At 43.6% G+C, this 19,343-nt stretch overlaps 1 protein-coding gene across 1 annotated transcript in view; it reads left to right on the top strand.

Annotated features, from left to right (window-relative positions):
* The window catches only part of pcloa (piccolo presynaptic cytomatrix protein a), a gene marked incomplete at its 3' end in the record, with an annotated part of 351,224 nt that overhangs the window by 304,689 nt on the left and 27,192 nt on the right, over positions 1–19,343 (top strand). Inside the window, exon 10 of the mRNA XM_059654808.1 lies at positions 17,050–17,175. Within this exon, the coding sequence (XP_059510791.1) occupies positions 17,050–17,175 (126 nt within the window). The remainder of the gene's footprint in view (positions 1–17,049; positions 17,176–19,343) is intronic.

Below are 19,343 nucleotides of genomic sequence, written 5' to 3'. Positions count from 1 at the left end.
TTCTATGCCACCTAAGTCTTGCCTAATTGCATTATAATTGCCCTTCCCCCATCTATAACTCCTGCCCTGTGGCATGTTCCTATCCCTTTCCATTGCTAACGTAAACATAACCAAATTATAGTCACTCTCCAAAGAGCTCACCTACCACTAAATCATACACCTGGCCTGGTTCATTGCCAAGTACCAGATCCAGTGTGGCCCCGCCTCTTGTCGGCCCTTCAACACACTGAGTCAGGAAACTCTCCTGCACACATTGGCCAAAAACTGATCCATCCGACGTACTAGAGTTGTAGCATTTCCAGTCAATGTTAGGGAAGTTAAAGCCTCCCATAATGACCACCCTGTTCTTTTCACTCCTGCCCAGAATAGTTTTGCCGATCCTCTCCTCCACATCCCTGGAACTTTGCGGGGGCCTATAAAAAACTCCCAGCAGTGTTACCTCTCCTCTCCTGTTTCTGACCTAAGCCCATACCACCGCAGTAGACGAGTCCTCATCAAAGGTTATTTCAGCCACCGTTATACTGTCCTTGACTAAAAAAAGCCACACCTCCCCCTCTTTTACCACCTTCCCTGGCCTTAATAAAAGATCTAAACCCTGGAACCTGCAACATCCATTTCTGACCGTGCTCTATCCATGTCTCCGAAATGGCCACAACATCGAAGTCCCAGGTACCTATCCAAGCTGCAAGCTCACCTCCCTTATTCCAGATACCCCTGGCGTTAAAGTAGACAGACTTCAACCCAGCTTGCTGTCTACCAGCACACGCCTGTGACAGTGTGCTCCTGTCCATGTCTTCCCTACGCCCATCCTCCTGTGTACTAGAACTACACCTCAGTTTCTCATCCCCCTTCTGAGGAAGGTATAGAGGCGATGTCAGAGCTAGTTTCTTCACACAGAGAGTGGTGGGTGCATGGAATGCACTGTGGGCAGTGGTAGTGGAGTCAGATACTTTAGGGATATTTAAGCAACTGTTGGATAGACACATGGAGGATAGTAAAATGTAGGGTAATGCAGGGTAGATTGACCTCAGAGAAGGATAATAGGTTGGCACAACATTATGGGCTGAGGAGCCTGTACTGTGCTGTACTGTTCTATGTTCTTCAAACTGCACACAATACTCCATATGTGGCCTAACAAGGATTTTATATAGCTGCAAAACGTTTTGCCAACTCTTGTACTGCATGCCCTGGGTGATGAAGGCAGACATGCCATATGCCTTCTTAATCACCTTGGCTACCTGTGTTGCCACTTTCAGGGAGCTGTGGACCTGCACACACCCAGATTGGTCTGAATATTAGTGTTCGTAAGGGTGCTGCCATTTACGATATAATTCACACCTAAATTTGATCCTCCAAAATGCATCATCTCACATTTGTCTGGATTAAACTCTATCTGCCATTTCTGTGCCCAAGTTGCCAATCTATCCATATCCTGTTGTATATTTTTACAATAGTTGGCTTGTTTTAACCCAGTGTAGTTCTCAAAGGACTCTGATGTTGTCTTGTCATTGCTGATTTGTTGTCATGGAAAGAGGTGATCACTTTGAACAACTTTAGTGCATGCCAGTTTTTGAAACAGTTTAAGTATACAAGCTCCACTCGTATATTTGAGTGCCTTGATGAGATCGATGAAAACAATATGAAGTGTTTGCCTTTGTTCATGGCATTTCTCTCACAGCTGCCAGGCTGAGATCAGGTTAATGGTGGAAACTCCACTGGAATTCGGGTAGATGCTGACATCCCTCCTTTCCTGGGCAGGTCCTCAGTCTCTCACAGCGACAGTGTTTGCGCTGGTTCCGCAGCAGTCCTGCTAAACTGTACTCAATGAGTTTAGATGATATACCACCTAGAGCTTGACCCGTGACACACAGGTAGATACTTTTGCTGATTTCCTCCACCTTGGGTTTGATATGTTCTGTGGCAGGCAAGCTTTCTGCCATGCCAAGAGCTCCTTGGTAACAGCATTCTTCCCAAAGTACAACTAAAGCGAAGTTTCCATGAACGTTCCAACTGTTTATTGCAGACACTGATGATTATAATGAAAAGCAAGGTAGAGGTAGTAATTTCTTTTGCTTATGGACCTGTTCATTTGTCTTCTTTCATACATGCCCCAGACACTCTCTGAATAGAAGGACGCTGGAATATTCTGGAAAAAGTGTCATCAGTAACCATTGGCAGACTGCTGGATAGAATATTGGAATGCCCATGAGTTGCATTTAGATCCTATTAGATGGTGGAACGAGCTTATGAGATCAAATGGCCTTCTGCTCACACATTCATATTTTTCTTCCAGTCCAATGAAGTGGACTGTTCGGGTTCAATAACAGGTTCTGTAATAGCAACTCAAACTAGTTAGCATCTTCCACTCTTAACAAACATATTAGAGGGAGGTGATACCCACAGGTGTGATCACTGGACAGTTAGTCCAGAGGCTGACGTAATATTTTAGGGACTCTGGTTCGAATCCTGCCATGGCCAATGGTGGAATTTGAATTCAGTAAAAAAAACTAGGTCATCTATTGATGATCATGAATCCACTGCCAGTCATCATGAAAACTCTGTCTAGGACCAATTGAGTCCACACTGACCTTCCAAAGAGCATCCCACCCCATCCCTGCATTTCCCATGGCTGATCCATCTGCACATCCCTGAACACAAGTGGTAATTTAGCATGGCCTACCTACCTAACCTGCACATCTTTGGTCTGTGGGAGGAAGCCAGAGCATCTGGAGGAAGCTGACACAGACAGTGGGGAAAATGTGCAAACTCCATACAGACAGTCACCTGAGGCTGGAATCACAACCATGTCCCTTTTTCTGTGAGGCAGCAGTGTTAACCAATGAGTCACTGTGCTGCACCGACTAAGCCTATATGTGATTCCAGACCCACAGCAATGTGGTCGACTGTTAACTGGCCTTTGGACAATTCAATGCCTGCCTAGCCAGCTGTGCCCTCATCCCATGAATGACCAAAAAAAATGTGGCGAGTGCAACATCAATGCAGGCTCCACTTCAATTTTATATTTTGTGTAAGAAGCCAAATAGCACTTGTCAAATCAAGTTGAGGAACTATTGACTATGTCTAGGTAAACAGTAATGTTAATTTTGATTTGTGAACACTTTTTCAACTTTGAATGGAAAACCTTCAAGGGTTGCCTAATCTTGCATAACTGCAGCCCATCTCATGGCAATATCACCAGCATGAACAATGTCACCATTCCCTCAATGTTGTGGCACAGAATCCCCAACTCATTTTGTAATTGCACTGTGGGTGTCCCTACACCACGTGATCTGTAACAGTTCAAAAACACAACTCACCACCACCCTTCTCAAGGATAATATGGATGGATCCAACCAGAGATGCAGACATCCCACTTGAATTTTCATAAATGTTCACAGTTTAAAATGATGGGTTTATTTTCCTTTAGATTAGTTTGCATGAGTTTTCAGAATTCTTGGTTGGTCAATCAGCTGTGATTGTTTCATCAGCACCCTTAATTTGCAAAGAAATTGAAGCAAAGATTTGAGTTTTTCCCTTAATTCATGCTAACACACTGGGTTTCAGTAGCTGCTGGGTATTAAGCTGCACCTGATGTTTTCTCATTGCCTGGTTTTCCAATCAGTGTGAAAGTACTTAACAGGTATCGCGTCAGGTAACTGATGCAGCTGACGCACAATCTGATCTGCAGAAAGAGAAATATTGACCCTGAAGGTTGTGAAGCGATATTACAATGCAAAAGCCTTGCAATTCTGAGAAAAATGACCAGAAATAAAAGAACCCAAAGGTCATTACCATTAATATCTATCAATCAGGAAATTTAATAATGCACTTAGAAAATGATTAGACAAATTGAAAATGGTTTTAGGATAGAAAAATTATGATTGATGGGAACTAGTACATACAGCATGCCTGGATTTCCGAACAACATTCAATAAGGTACCATACCGATGATTAATATTGCTCATGGATTTATGGGTGGTACATGAAAATGGATGGAGGATTCAGGCCAGGGGTGAGGTTGAGCTGTTAGTTAGCTCAGTTGGCTTGATAATGATGTAGAATGAGCACATGTTCAGTCTTTGCAATGGCTCAAGCTATCACGGTGACTCTCAGGTTAAACTCACCAGCAGTCATCTCTCTATAATTACAAGTAATTAAGAAGGCAAATGGCATGTTGCAAGGAGCTTGAAGTATAAGAGCAGTAAATAAAAACTGAAAGAACTGTGGATGATGTAAATCAGGAACAAAAACAAAGTTACTGGAAAATCTCAGCGTGTCTGGCAGCATCTGTGAAGGAAAAATTAAAGTTAACGTTTTGGGTCTGGTGACCCTTCCTCAGAACTGATAGTGGCTGGGAAAACATCAGTTTAGATGCAGAAAAAAAGGAGAGAAGGGGGATGGGACAGGGAGTAAATGATAAGATAGAGCCCAAAAAGAGAGAAAAACAGTTGGACAGACAAAGAGTCCAGGCCCGAAACGTCAGCTTTTGTGCTCCTGAGATGCTGCTTGGCCTGCTGTGTTCATCCAGCTTCATACTTTGTTATCTTGGACAGACAAAGGAGTTGCTAGCGATCAGGCTGGGAGGGTGAATAGTTGTTAATGGGGACTGTTAGTGACTAACAACAGGGGGTGTGCAATGGCAGGCTGTGGAATAACAAGGCCTGGTGTGTGGTGCAGTGGGCTGGGGCATGGGAGAGTTTAGGCCCTAAAATTATTGAACTCAATATTGAGTCTGGAGGGCTGTAGTGTTCCCAGGTGGGAAAGGTAGTAAATTTTTTTCTCTATTTACTAATTAAGAACTAAATGCTTGTCAGAGCCCTCTCTGTGATGTTACATTGTGATAATGAGATTCAAGTCTCAATGTGCTGTGTTGCTTGAGTCTATCCAATCAGAGGCATGCATTATTTCCCACACTCCCCATGTTTTTGCCATGTACAAGGTTCTAAATTAACGTGAGGTAGGAAGAGAGAGGTTCAATTTAGGTGCACTACAACACAGCATGTGTTGCAGATTATATATGATAATGCTCTTGTGCTATTTGTAAATTACACAAAAGAGGTGCAAAGATTCTGTTTACTTGAATGCCTCCTCATGGGTTTATTTAAATTCAAGCCAGTATGACAGAATAAGTTAATCTCTAGTAGAGATACATCCTTCATCTAGGCTGCTGCATGACATGACAACCAAGTGCATGACTCATCGATCTGTTGAGGTGTTTAAAGCAGCAGTACTCTTGGGACAACATTCCATTTTTTTCCAAAGATACCTCTTGTTTCTTTCAACTATAGACACATAAAGATTGGGGAATAGTCATAATAGTTGTATGGAGGCAGGAATTGCAAAATTCACAGGTACAAATGATTATTAAATCTATGAGTGCAGAAGTCTAAGGATCCATGTATTATTTTGGTGGTTGGACAAGCCTTCCAGACCTTGTTATAGTCTAACACTCGAGATGTGATTTCACCTAAGGCTACTTCTCAAAAGTTTGTTGATTGTTGGCCTACTGTTCGGTCCCACCATCATTGCTCAATTTTTTTTTATTTATTTGTGGGATATGGGTGTCGCTGACTGCCACCATTTCTTGCCCATCTCTGGTTGCCCTTGAGAAGGTGATGGTGAGTTGCCTTTTTGAACTGCCACAGTCCACCAACTTGTAGGTTGACCCTCAATGACATTAGGGAGTGAGTTCCAGGATTTTGACCTAGCGACAGTGAAGGAACGATGATATATTTCCAAGTCAGGATGGTGAGTGGCTTGGAGGGGAACTTTCAGGGGGTAGTGTTCCCATATTTCTGCTGCCCTTTCCCTTCTAGAAGTGGTCATGGGCTTGGAAGGTGCTGTTAGAGAATCTTAGGTGAATTACTGCAGTGCATTTGTAGATAGTACACACTGCTGCTACTGTCAGTGGTGAAGGGAGTGAATGCTTGTGGAAGTGGTGCATATCAAGTGGCTGCTTTGTCCTGGATGGTGTCAAGCTTCTTGACTGTTTGTTGGGGCTACACCCATCCAGGCAAGTGGGGAATATTTCATCACACTCCTGACTTGTGTCTTGTAAATGGTGGACAGGCTTTGGGGAGTCAGGAGGTGAGTTACTTGCTGCAGTATTTCTAGCCGCATTATTTGAGCTTCTGGCCTGCTCTTGAAATTACTGTATTTATGTGTTGAGCCCAGTTGAGTTTCTGGCCTGTGATAATCCCCAGGATGTTGATAGTGGGTGATTCAGTAAAGGGGTGGTGGTTAGATTGTCTCTTATTTGTAATGGTCATAGCCTGGCATTTGCATGGTGCAAATATCACTTGACACTTGGCAGCCCAAGCCTGGATATTGTCCAGATCCTGTGGATTTGAACACAAACTGCTTCAGTATCTGAGGAGTCACAAATGTTGCTAAACATTTTGCAATCATCAGCAAACTTCCCCACTTTTGACCTGACAATGGATGGAAGGCCATAGATGAAGCAGCTGAAGATGGTTGGGCCGAGGACGCTACCCTGAGGCACTCCTGCACCAGTTTCCTTGAGCTGAGATGATTGACCTCCAACAACCACAGCCATCTTCCTATGTGTCAGGTATGACCCCAACCACTGAAGAATTTGCCCCTGATGCCTATTAATTCCAGTCTTTCTAGGGCTCCTTGATGCCACACTTAGTCGAATGCAGCCTTGATGTCACGGGCTGTCACTCTCACCTCACCCTCTGGAATTCAGCTCTTTTGTCCATGTTTGAAACACGGCTGTAATGAGATCAGGAGCTGAGTGGCCCTGGTGGAACCCAAACTGGGCGTCACTGAGCAGGTTATTTCTGAGCAGGTGCTGCTTGACAGCTCTGTTAGTGATACCTTCCATCACTTTACTGATGATCGAGAGGAGACTGATGGGGCTGTAATTGGCTGGGTTGGATTTGTCCTGCTTTTTGTGGTACAGGACATATTTGGGCAATTTTCCACATTGTTGGGTACATACCAGTGTTGTAACTGTACTGGAACAGCTTGGCTAGGGGAACGGCAAGTTCTGGAACAGACACCTTCAGTACTGTTGCCGAATGTCGTCAGGGCCCATAGCCTTTGCAGTATCCAGTGTCTCCAACCACTTCTTGATATCACGTGGAGTTAATCAAATTAGCTGAAGACTGGTATCTGTGATGCTGGGGACCACTGAAGAAGGCCGAGAAGATTGCTGCGAATGTTTCAGCCTCATCTTTTGCACAGATGTGCTAGGCTGATCCATCATTGAGGATGGGGATATTTGTGGAGCCTCCTCATCCAGTGAGTTGTTTCATTATCCTCCACCATTCACAATTGAATGTGGCAGGTCTGCAGAGTTTAGATCTGATCAGTTGGTTGTGGGAACACTTTGCTCTATCACTTGCTGATTTCACTATGTAGCGTGCAAGTAGTCCTCTTTGGTTGCTTCGCCGGGTTGTTCCCCTCATCTTCAGGTATGCCTGGTGCTGCTCCTGATATACCCTCCAACACTCTCTTTTGGACCAAGGTTGACTCCCTGGCCTGATGGTAATGGTTGAGTATGGGATATACTGGGCCATGAAGTTACAGGTTGTGCTGGAGTACAGTTCTGCTGCTGTTGGTCGCCTACAGCGCCCCGTGAATGCCCAGTCCTTGAGTAGCTAGATCTGTGCAAAGTCTGTCCCACTTAGCACGGGGACAGTGCCACTCAACACAATGGAGGTTGTTCTCAATGTGAAGGCAGGACTGCTCCACAAGGACTGTGCGATGGTCACTCTTACAGATAATGTCATGGCCAAATGCAACTGCAGCAGACAGATTGGTAAGGATGAGGACAACTTTGTTTTTCTCTCTTGTTAGTTCCCTCATCATCTGCCACAGACCCAGTCTAGCAGCTGTGTTATTTAGGACTCAACCAGCTCGATCATTACTACTGCTGCTGAGCCACTTTTGGTTGTGAACATTGAAATTCCCCACCCAGAGAACATTTTATGCCCATGCCATCCTCAGCATTTCCTCCACATGTTGTTCAACATGGAGGAGTACCAATTCATCAGCTGAGGGAGGACAGTGTGTGGTAATCAGTAGGATGCTTCCTTGCCCATGTTTAACCTGAAGCCATGAGACTTCATGGGATCTGGAGTCAATGTTGAGGACTCCTTCAGCAACACCCTCCTGACTGTATCCTACTGTGCCACCATCTCTGCTGAGTCTGCCTTGCAAATGTGTTTTTTTTTGGGTCTGTTGTGTACAATTCACATATTTCTATTTCTGTTCCTCCTCAAAGTGCATCATTCTATTAGCTGTTATGACTTTCTTGGACGAAAATACTCAGAAAACCTCTCTGGGTAAGTGTGCTCCCATTGGGAAGCCATATGAACACTGTCCTATTTGTGGTTAAAATAGTTCTATTCCAGTGGCGTTGACCAAGCACCAACTTCATTCTGATCAGAGATAATGGGAACGGCAGATGCTGGAGAATCCAAGATAACAAAAGTGTAGAGCTGGATGAACACAGCAGGCCAAGCAGCATCTTAGGAGCACAAAAGCTGATGTTTCGGGCCTCATCAGCGTTTATGCTCCTAAGATGCGGCTTGACCTGCTGTGTTCATCCAGCCCCACACTTTGTTACCAACTTCATTCTTCCATATTAATTAAAAAGTGTGACATGTATCTTGTGACATGCTCCCTTTCAGCATTGTGGGTCTACTCACAGCAAATGGACTGCAGCAATTTAAGAGGCAATTCACCTCCACCTTCTCAAGAAGCAACTAGGGATGAGGAATGTATGCTCAGTGTAATGCCCAGCCAGTGTAATGAATGAAAACAAATTACAGCTTTTGAGATATTGAGCCCATCCCTAAAAGCCCAGAAGTGCCTGAGTGTATGGAGCCCTCTTTTATTATATTCAGCTACCATCCAATCGTATCAAAGGACAAAGAGAACAAAGAAAATTACAGCACAGGAACAGGCCCTTTGGCCCTCCAAGCCTGCGCCGATCGAGATCCTCTGTCTAACCTGTCATCTATTTTCTAACAGTCTGTGTCCATTTGCTCCCTGCCCATCCATGTACCTGTCCAAATATATGTTAAAAGACGCTAACGTGTCTGCGTCTACCACCTCCGCTGGCAACGCGTTCCAGGCACCCACCACCCTCTGTGTAAAGAACTTACCACGCATATCTCCCTTAAACATTCCTCCTCTCACTTTGAACTCATGACCCCTTGTAATTGAGTCCCCCACTCTGGGAAAAAGCTTCTTGCTATCCACCTTGTCTATACCCCTCATGATTTTGTAGACCTCAATCAGGTCCCCCCTCAATCTCCATGTTTCTAATGAAAATAATCCTAACCCACTCAAACTCTCTTCATAGCTAGCACCCTCCATACCAGGCAACATCCTGATGAACCTCCTCTGCACCCTCTCCAAAGCATCCACATCCTTTTGATAATGTGGCAACCAGAACTGTACACAGTACTCTAAACATGGCCAAACCAAAGTCCTATACAACTGCAACATGACCTGCCAACTCTTGTACTCAATACCCCATCCAATGAAGGAAAGCATGCCATATGCCTTCTTGACCACCCTACTGACCTGTGTTGTCACCTTCAGGGAACCATGGACCTGAACACCCAGATCTCTCTGTTCATCAACTTTCCCTAGGACTTTTCCATTTACTGTATAGTTCGCCCTTGAATTTGATCTTCCAAAATGCATCACCTCGCATTTGCCCGGATTGAACTCCATCTGCCATTTATCTGCCCAACTCTCCAGCCTATCTATATTCTTCTGTAATCTCTGACAGTCCCCTCCACTATCTGCTATTCCACCAATCTTAGTGTCATCTGCAAACTTGCTGATCAGACCTCCTACACCTTCCTCCAAATCATTTACATATATCACAAACAACAGTGGTCCCAGCACAGATCCCTGTGGAACACCACTAGCCACAGGTCTCCAATTTGAGAAACTCCCTTCTACTAGTGCTGTCTGTCTCCTGTTGCCTAGCCAGTTTTTTATCCATCTAGCGAGCACACCCTGGACCCCACGTGACTTCGCTTTCTCCATCAACCTGCCATGGGGAACCTTATCAAACGCCTTACTAAAACCCATGTTTATGACATCTACAGCCTTTCACTCATCAATCAACTTTGTCACATCCTCAAAGAATCCTATTAAGTTGGTAAGACATGACCTTCCCTGCACAAAACCATGTTGCCTATCACTGATAAGCCCATTTTCTTCCAAATGGGAATAGATCCTATCCCTCAGTATCTTCTCCAGTAGCTTCCCTACCACTGACGTCAGTCTCACTGGTCAATAATTACCTGGATTATCCTTGCTGCCCTTCTTAAGCAAGGGGACAACATTAGCAAGTCGCCAGTCCTCCAGGACTTCACCCGTGTCTAAGGATGCTGCGAAGATATCTGTTAAGGCCCTCGCTATTTCCTCTCTCGCTTCCCTCAGTACCCTGGGATAGATCCCATCCAGACCTGGGGACTTGTCCACCATAATGTCTTTTAGGATATCCAACACTTCCTCCTTCCTTATGTCAACTTGACCTAGAGTAAGCAAACATCTATCCCTAACCACAACATCCGTCATGTCCCTCTCCTTGGTGAATACCGATGCAAAGTACTCGTTAAGAATGTCACCCATTTTCTCTGACTCAACACATAACTTCCCTTGTTTGTCCTTAAGTGGGCCAATCCTTTCTCTCGTTACCCTCTTGCTCTTTATATATGAATAAAAGGCTTTGTGAGTTTCCTTAACCATGTTTGCCATCAGTATCTCATATCCTCTTTTAGCCCTCTTAATCCCTCGTTTCAGATTCGCTCTACATTCCCGATATTCTTGCAAAGCTTCGTCTGTTTTCAATCGCCTCGATCTCATGTATGCTTCCTTTTTCCTCTTGGCTAGTCTCACAATTTCACCTGTCATCCATGGTTCCTTAATCTTGCCATTTTTATTTCTCATTTTCACAGGAACATGTCTCTCCTGCATGCTAATCAAACTCTCTTTAAAAGCCTCCCACATATCAAATGTGGATTTACCTTCAAACAGTTTCTCCCAATCTGCATTCCCCAGATCCTGCCAAATCTTGGTATAGTTGGCCTTCCCCCAGTTTAGAACTCTTCCTTTAGGACCACTCCTATCCTTGCCCATGAGTGTTGTAAAACGTACGGAATTGTGGTCACTATTTCCAAAGTAGTCCCCTACTGTAATATCAACGACCTGGCCGGGTTCATTCCCCAACACCAGGTCCAGTATGGCCCCTTCCCGAGTTGGACGACATACATACTGCTCTAAAAAACCCTCCTGGACACACCTTACAAATTCTTCTCCATCTTGACACCTTGCACTGAGTGAATCCCAGTCAATGTTGGGAAAATTAAAATCTCCCATTAATATTAATATCATTAATATCATCCCACAGCACCTTTGGTCATGGTTCACTGTCTGTTTGCAATTGAAGCTGGTTGCATTATTGTTGAGAAAAAAGGAATAAATATACTCTGACCACATGTTCCTCCTTCGTGTCAATGCTGTCAAGTTGTAGATCCAATGGAATATAGAGATCTTTGTTTGAGTTTGGAAATATGCACAGCATTTCCAAGGTGGCTGTGAGGTGATACACACAATGGGTCGTGTCATTGTGGTCCATGTCATCCAGAAGCTACTTAAACCTTCTGTGACCCTGAACACTACATCTTCTGCAAGCAGTTGGAAGTGGTGGGATTTTCTATTGTATTGGACCTAACAGGGTATAATTGTTGACAATTCTGGACTGACTGAGAGTTTTCTTGGTCTTGTCTTCCATGTTTGGCTACCATGATGATCTCATAGATAATCTCAATGTTGAGATCTGCACCCAATCCTGTCACAGCTCATTCTTTCGAATATTTGTGGTTTCCTTTCTGAATTGCCAAAATTTAATGTGTTATTTTTATTGTTACAAATGCAAGAGATTAGTGATATTGTACGTAGATAATTTAACAATTGTCAGTAATTCGTCTGAATTGCATTGATCCAGATGCATTTTCCTTGTAATTCAGACTGGTCAGGTATTTGGACTAACTCTTGGATCAGTCTTGGTTTTGAGTATGTGCTTTGCCAGCTTCCTTTGGGAAAATGATGTGATTGTGACAAAAGCCAATTATTTCTTGACCTTATCCCCATACTGTGTCAGAAATATAACATGAAAAGCCTGTTCATTCTCTGGTCAGCTGTACCTCTCTGGGTCTTGACTCAGGCCTGTCTTGCTGTGAACATTGTGTATTGGCTTACAATTATGCAGGCCCATGTGAATTCCATACATCAGTTACAGTGTTGCTGTACCAGTCTCTGTTTAGTTGTTCCTTATTGCAACTGCTGGCTGTGTCTTTGGAACCAGATTTCCTGCTTTGGGGGACTCCATGTTTTTTAGTTCCACATGCCTGGAACAGATCCTGAATGCAGGACAGTTTCAGTGTGGGTGCGATAGACTGCACTTGTCACACAACATGCTTCCTTTTTGTGTTCTGCTGTAGTGCCATTACCATTAGCTGGACTTAGTGTTTACAGTTACCATTTTTCAGTTTTCAGTAGCTTTATATTTTCTGACATCTGTTGGCTCTGACGTTTCATCTTTAAAGAGTTTTGATCGTGTTGGGCCAATTGCCAACTTCATTTTCCATTCTTACAGCTCTCTGAAAAATCTCAATAAGCATCGCTGGTAGGGAATCTAAATTGATTGATCATTTGAGATAACAAGGTGTAGAACTGAATAAACACAGCAGGCCAAGCAGCATCTTAGGAGCACAAAAGCTGATGTTTTGGGCCTAGACCCTTCATCAGAGAGGGGGATGGGGAGAAGGTTCTGAAATAAAAAGGGAGAGGGGGAAAGCTGACTGGAGATGGACAGAGGAGAAGCTAGGTGGAGAGGCGAGTATAGGTGGGAAGGTAAGGAGGGGATAGGTCAGTCTGGGGAGGACGGACAGGTCAAGAGGGTGGGATGAGGTTAGTAGGTAGGAAATGGAGGTGCGAATTGAGGTGGGAGGAGGAGATAGGTGAGAGGAAGAACAGGTTAGGGAGGCGGGGATGAGCTGGGCTGGTTTTGGGATGCAGTGCGGAAGGGGAGATTTTGAAGCTTGTGAAATCCACATTGATACCATTGGGCTGCAGGGTTCCCAAGTGGAATATGAGTTGCTGTTCCTGCAACCTTCGGGTGGCATCATTATGGCACTGCAGGAGGCCCAGGATGGACATGTCATCTAAGGAATGAGAAGGGGAGTTGAAATGGTTCGCGACAGGGAGGTGCAATTGTTTATTGCGAACCAAGCGTAGATGTTCTGCAAAACAGTCCCCAAGCCTCCGCTTGGTTTCCCCAATGTAGGGGAAGCCACAACGGGTACAGCACGTGCAGTATACTACATTAGCAGGTGTGCAGGTGAACATCTGCTTGATGTAGAAAGTCATCTTGGGGCCTGGGATGTTGTCCTGTTGACTCTGCACTGTTTCTCCATGCAATCTGCATCCTTTCTTTAAATTTAGGCATATTTTTCTTCTTAGTTCAGCATGAGACCGTATCCCAACTGATTTCAAATGATAAAATGTATTTAGATAGTGTGGTTTGGAATCGTATGGCTGTTGATACGTACTTAGCCATGTGGAGATCCACATAGCTTGTGAGAAACCTGATTTTTTTTCTGTTTTCATTACTACTGGAGCTTACTGTTATGGAATGCTTTTGAACAATATCCGATGTTTGTTTCCAGGGTGTTCAAGCTTGTAATGTTATATACTCTATTTACTTGAACACTGACTTCAAGGCTATGAGCCAAGTGTTGGAAAATGGCATTAGTGCTGATTGAGAGATAATGGGAACTGCAGATGCTGGAGAACCCAGGATAATAAAAATGTGAGGCTGGATGAACACAGCAGGCCAAGCAGCATCTCAGGAGCATAAAAGCTGATGTTTCGGGCCTAGACCCTTCTCTCTGATGAAGGGTCTAGGCCCGAAACGTCGGCTTTTGTGCTCCTGAGATGCTGCTTGGCCTGCTGTGTTCATCCAGCCTCACATTTTTATTATCTTAGTGCTGATTGAGAGTAGTTTTTATTGGTGCAGACTGATGGCTGAAATAACCTCTCCCATACTGTTTATTCTGTGTTCTCTGGTGGATTTATTTACAGCTAGACTAATACAAAGTAATCTTAAGGCATATCCTCTGCCAAGCATGCTTCATTGCAGTGTTACTCTGGCCTCTGTCCATGTGATGAACATCTGGTTCATCTGCAAGTTGATTTTTAAAAATGATGGCAAAATGAGAACATTGTATTTAATTTATATTTGTATGCAGGGCTCTGTCTACTGCAGGCAGAAAGAATTTACTCAGACATTAAGATATTTCAATGAAACCAAAGTCTGGGAAACAATGTTCCATTGTGCACTCCTATACCAGGCCTTGCTGTTTCAGAAACAGAAACAGAAATTGTTGGAGAAACTCAGCAGGTCTGGCAGCATCTGTGGAGAAAAAGCCAGGTTAATGTTTTCAGTCAGAACTGATTTCTGATGAAAAGTTACTGGACTGTAAAAGTTAACGCTATTTTCTCCCCATAGATGATACCAGACCTCCTGAGATCTCCAGCAGTTTCTGTTTTTGTGTCTGATCTCCAACATTTGCAGTTTTACTTTACTTGAACATTCAGAACCGACTTGCCATTATTTTTGATTTCCAAAAGCTTTGAGCTAGATGTACTCTGGTGCATTCTCTGTGGCAATGCCTTGACCAATTAGAGTTTTTTTTTGAACGCATAAATCCCCAGAAACTGATGAGATATATCCCAGACTGCTATGGGATGTAATGGAAGAGACTGCTGAGACTCTGTAGATTCTTCATACCTTGCTGGCCACTGGTGAAGCTCCAGATGCCTGGAGGATAGTTAATGTAGTTCCTTGTTCAAGAAGGCCAGCAGTGAGAGGCCAGATTCTTACAAGTCAATTAGTCTGATATCAGCAGTCGGGAATTTATTTGAAAAGATTTCAAGGGACAGGATTAGCAACACTCAGAAAGGCAGAGATTGATCAGAGATAGTCAGCATAGATTTTTTGGTGGGAGATACCATGTAACTAATTTAACTGATTTTTTTTGAAAAGATAACTAAATGCATTGATGAGGACAGTGCAGTTGATATGGTTTACATGGACGTCAGTACAGATTTCTACAAGGTCCCACATGAAAGGCTGGTCCAAAAGACCAGCTGAAATTTGTCTGCATATAAGAGGCAAAGGGTGATGGTGGAGGGTTGTAGTTATTAATGGAAGCCTGTGACCAACAGTATACCACAGGGATTGATCCCAGGACCCTTGCTATGGGCAGCGAGGGAAGAGATTGCTCCCCCTTCGGCGATGATCTTTGTGTCCTCACTGTCCACTGGAATTGGACAGCAAGCTTTTTCCCAGAGTGGGGGACTCGATTACTAGGGGTCATGAGTTCAAAGTGAGAGGAGGAAAGTTCAAGGGAGATATGCGTGGAAGGTTCTTTACACAGAGGGTGGTGGCTGCCTGGAACGCCAGCGGAGGTGGTAGATGCAGACACGATACTGTCTTTTAAGATACATTTGGACAGGTACATGGATGGGCACGGAGCAAATGGACACAGACCCTTAGAAAATAGATGACATGTTTAGACAGAGGAACTTGATTGACGCAGGCTTGGAGGGCCGAAGGGCCTAATCCTGTGCTGTAATTTTCTTTATTCTTTGTTCCTTGAGTAATACCAGATGATTGGAGGGTGGCAAATGTTCAAGAAAAGGAATAGGATAGTCCTAGAAATTACAGACCAGTTAGTCTTACTTCTGAGATAATGGGAACTGCAGATGCTGCAGAATCCAAGATAACAAAATGTGGAGCTAGATGAACACAGCAGGACAAGCAGCATCTCAGGAGCACAAAAGCTGATGTTTCGGGCCTAGACACTCTCTAATGAAGGGTCTAGGCCCGAAACGTCAGCTTTTGTGCTCCTGAGATGCTGCTTGGCCTGCTGTGTTCATCCAGCTCCACACTTTGTAGTCTTACATCTGTGGTGGGCAATACCTCAAACCGAGCGGAGGTGTTCTGCAAAGCAGTCCCCAAGCCTCCGCTTGGTTTCCTCAATGTAGACGAACTGCTTTGCGGAACACCTCCACTTGGCATGCAATAAACAACTGCACCTCCCAGTCATGAACCATTTTAATTCCCCCTCCCATTCCTTAGACAATATACCCATCATGGACCTCCTGCAGTGCCACACTGATGCCACCCGAAGGTTGCAGGAACAGCAACTCATATTCCGCTTGGGAACCCTGCAGCCCAATGGTGTCAATGTGGACTTCACAAGCTTCAAAATCTCCCCCTCCCCCACTGCATCCCAAAACCAGCTAGCTCGTCCCTGCCTCCCTAACCTGTTCTTCCTGTCACCTTCTCTCCTCCCACCTCAAGCCGCACCTCCGTTTCCGACCTACTAACCTCATCCCGCCTCCTTGACCTGTCCGTCCTCCCCGGACTGACCTATCCCCTCCCCACCTCCCCATCCATACTCTCCTCTCCACCTATCTTCACCTCTATCCATCTTCGGTCCACCTCCCCCTCTCTCCCTATTTATTTCAGAACCCTCACCCCATCCCCCTCTCTGATGAAGGGGCTAGGCCCGAAACGTCAGCTTTTGTGCTCCTGAGATGCTGCTTGGCCTGCTGTGTTCATCCAGCTTCACACTTTGTTACCTTGGATTCTCCAGCATCTGCAGTTCCCATTATCTCTGATCACTTAGAGTAAAACCTTTGTGTGCACCGAAGGTTTTGGTGATTTGGTCTCACAGTTTGTGTCCTTCTCTAACACACCACTGCTCAGCGCTGTTCCAATTGTAAGAACTTTCCAAGAGAATACTTTTGGAGGTAGGATATCACTTCACACTATGTGATGCAGCAAATTACAATCCAAGCTCTCTGTTACATTTAAACAGATACATTTAACAAGAAATTTAAATAATCGATTCTTCAAAATATTGGTCTCAAAAATATTTGTTGCTTCTTATAGCTGATATCTGTTTCTTATTCTTCTTCTAGGAAATGGTTTGGGAATCAGGATTATTGGTGGGAAAGAGATTCCAGGACGAAATGGCGAAATTGGTGCTTACATCGCCAAGATCTTTCCTGGAGGACATGCAGAGCAATCAGGAGAACTCACGGAAGGTAAATGGACTCTTCCCAATTATATTGAGGAATATATAGCTCATTTAATCAAAATATGACAGACTTCTTCACTGATTCAATGACTTAAAAGATATTTTCAATCTGACATAATTTTTCTGGATTCTGGTTTGGTGTCATCTGTAGTGTTATTTTTGTTGCTGTGATGTGCTGTAATGTATCATCACAAAGTCAATGTAATCTCCATTATTGCCTCAACTGGCCTGTTGTCCATTTACTACTTTCTATGCTGTAATTGGCTCCTATGGTAAGTTTGCTTTCTGAAAGATACAACTGTTTTTTTGTTTATTCTGTAACAGTTCAGGCAGAGTTTTGAATGCTGACAGGGTCAGTTGTGAATGCAGTTTAAATATTACAGATCCCAGAGGGTTTCTTCCGATATCAATGTCTCCAGGACAATCTGCAATTTTCAAAGTGCAGGCAAAGTGAGGGAATGGGGCACCTGTTTGCCTCTAATAAGCTCAATCAGTTGTTAATTAATGAGTTGGGGAAGTCAGGTTTGAAACTTCCAAAAGCAATCCTTTGGGTCAATGCTACTGACCCTCCAAGGAACTACCTTTTGTCAATGACAGTGGCAGGCGCCATTGTGGCTGCCATCTGTCATTGCTGCTGATGCTAGCAGATTGTTCCTATCTCTCAGAGGCACTCAATGTCATTAATTAGGCTCGAAGATCTCTTCCTTTCAAGCAGATTTTTTACATTTAAAAATAGTCATAAAGAGTGCTGTCATTGACGTGGTGGATCAGGAACCAGAAGCTACTTGGTTTTCAGTTTCATATCACACTTTGATAACCCAGTTCTTTATTAGGACAGAAAGTAATAAAAAGAGTATCATAGGAGAAAGTCCTTTCTAAAGAATTATTATTAGCCTTATCATTGATAAGAGCCCACTCGAAGTGCAAGTCTTCTCATGGAGGTAACATCACTGAGTGATCAAATGTTATGCTTGTGATTTTTTCTGGCAACTATGTTTCTGTCAGTTAGGAATTTTGTAAAGTCAGAAATCATACAATACTAGGTAATAGTCCAATGGGTTTATTTGAAATCACAAGCTTTTGGAGTGCTGCTCCTTTGTCAGGTGAAGGAGCAGGTACTTTCAAACAAACATGTTGGACTATAACCTGGTGTTGTGTGACTTCTGATATTTTTTTCCACAGCAGTCCAACACTGGTACGCCCACATCAGGAATTCTGTCAGCAGTGTACTGTTGTTGAAGATGCAAAATAGAGCAAGCGTTCACTCAACTTTTAAGGTAGAAAATTGTCTATAAAGTACCCAGTTAACCAACTGTTTGAATGTATCACCTGACATATTGTAGGTCAATGGGGTTAAAGGTCTTTTTGCTGAATTAGCCAATCTCCTTTTGGAGGGCCTCAATGCCTCTGATACAAAGAGGGAATGAACATCAGCTAAGGTTCTTGCTCTTGACTGTTCTCCCAAGCAATTTTAAGGGTACAATTTCTCCCAGGTAGAGCAATAGTTACTTCACTACCCTTCCAATGGTCAGGTTTAGGATTGAGATATAATGTCAGTATTAGCCGGTTATGGTAAATTGGGGTGTTTTTCTAATATTAAATGAAAACAGAAAATGCTGCACCGTATTTCGCAGATCTGGCAGTAGATGTGAAGGGAAAAATGTTTGCAATGACAGTTGATGACCTGTCATCAGTGTTTCTTTTTTGTTTGCCGTATCTATTAAATTGTAATTAGTTTTAAGACTCAAAATTTAAATAACCCTTAATTTAAAAGCAAACTAATTTTCAGACATCAACTGTAACTGCTCGAGCGACAACGCCACAGCTTTGTGAGCCCTTTGGTCACAAAATATGTCAAATGCATCATTAGAATTAATTACAGAAATCCAGTCAAGAAATCAACCAATGTCTCAGTCTATAGTTGGTCACTTTATGAAACTGAACCATGTGTCAGTGCAAAGTCAATCAGACAAAACAATGAAAAAGCTGTTTAACTGCTGTGCATGTTTTGAGCTTAACACTTATTTCAGTTGTAAATGTTGTACATAGAGATTATCTGTTTGTATTTGATGAACAGTTCATGCCCTTCATGCATCAACAGTTTGGTTTTTATCCGGTCATAAAATGGATTTGTACAAAATATAACTCCCTGCGTAGGTAGTAATACAAATCCAG

The sequence above is a fragment of the Stegostoma tigrinum genome, chromosome 25 (genome assembly GCF_030684315.1).
Source record: "Stegostoma tigrinum isolate sSteTig4 chromosome 25, sSteTig4.hap1, whole genome shotgun sequence".
Classification (NCBI taxonomy): domain Eukaryota; kingdom Metazoa; phylum Chordata; class Chondrichthyes; order Orectolobiformes; family Stegostomatidae; genus Stegostoma; species Stegostoma tigrinum.
Note: the sequence above shows the minus strand (reverse complement) of the source record. Positions and strands in the feature narration are given on the sequence as shown.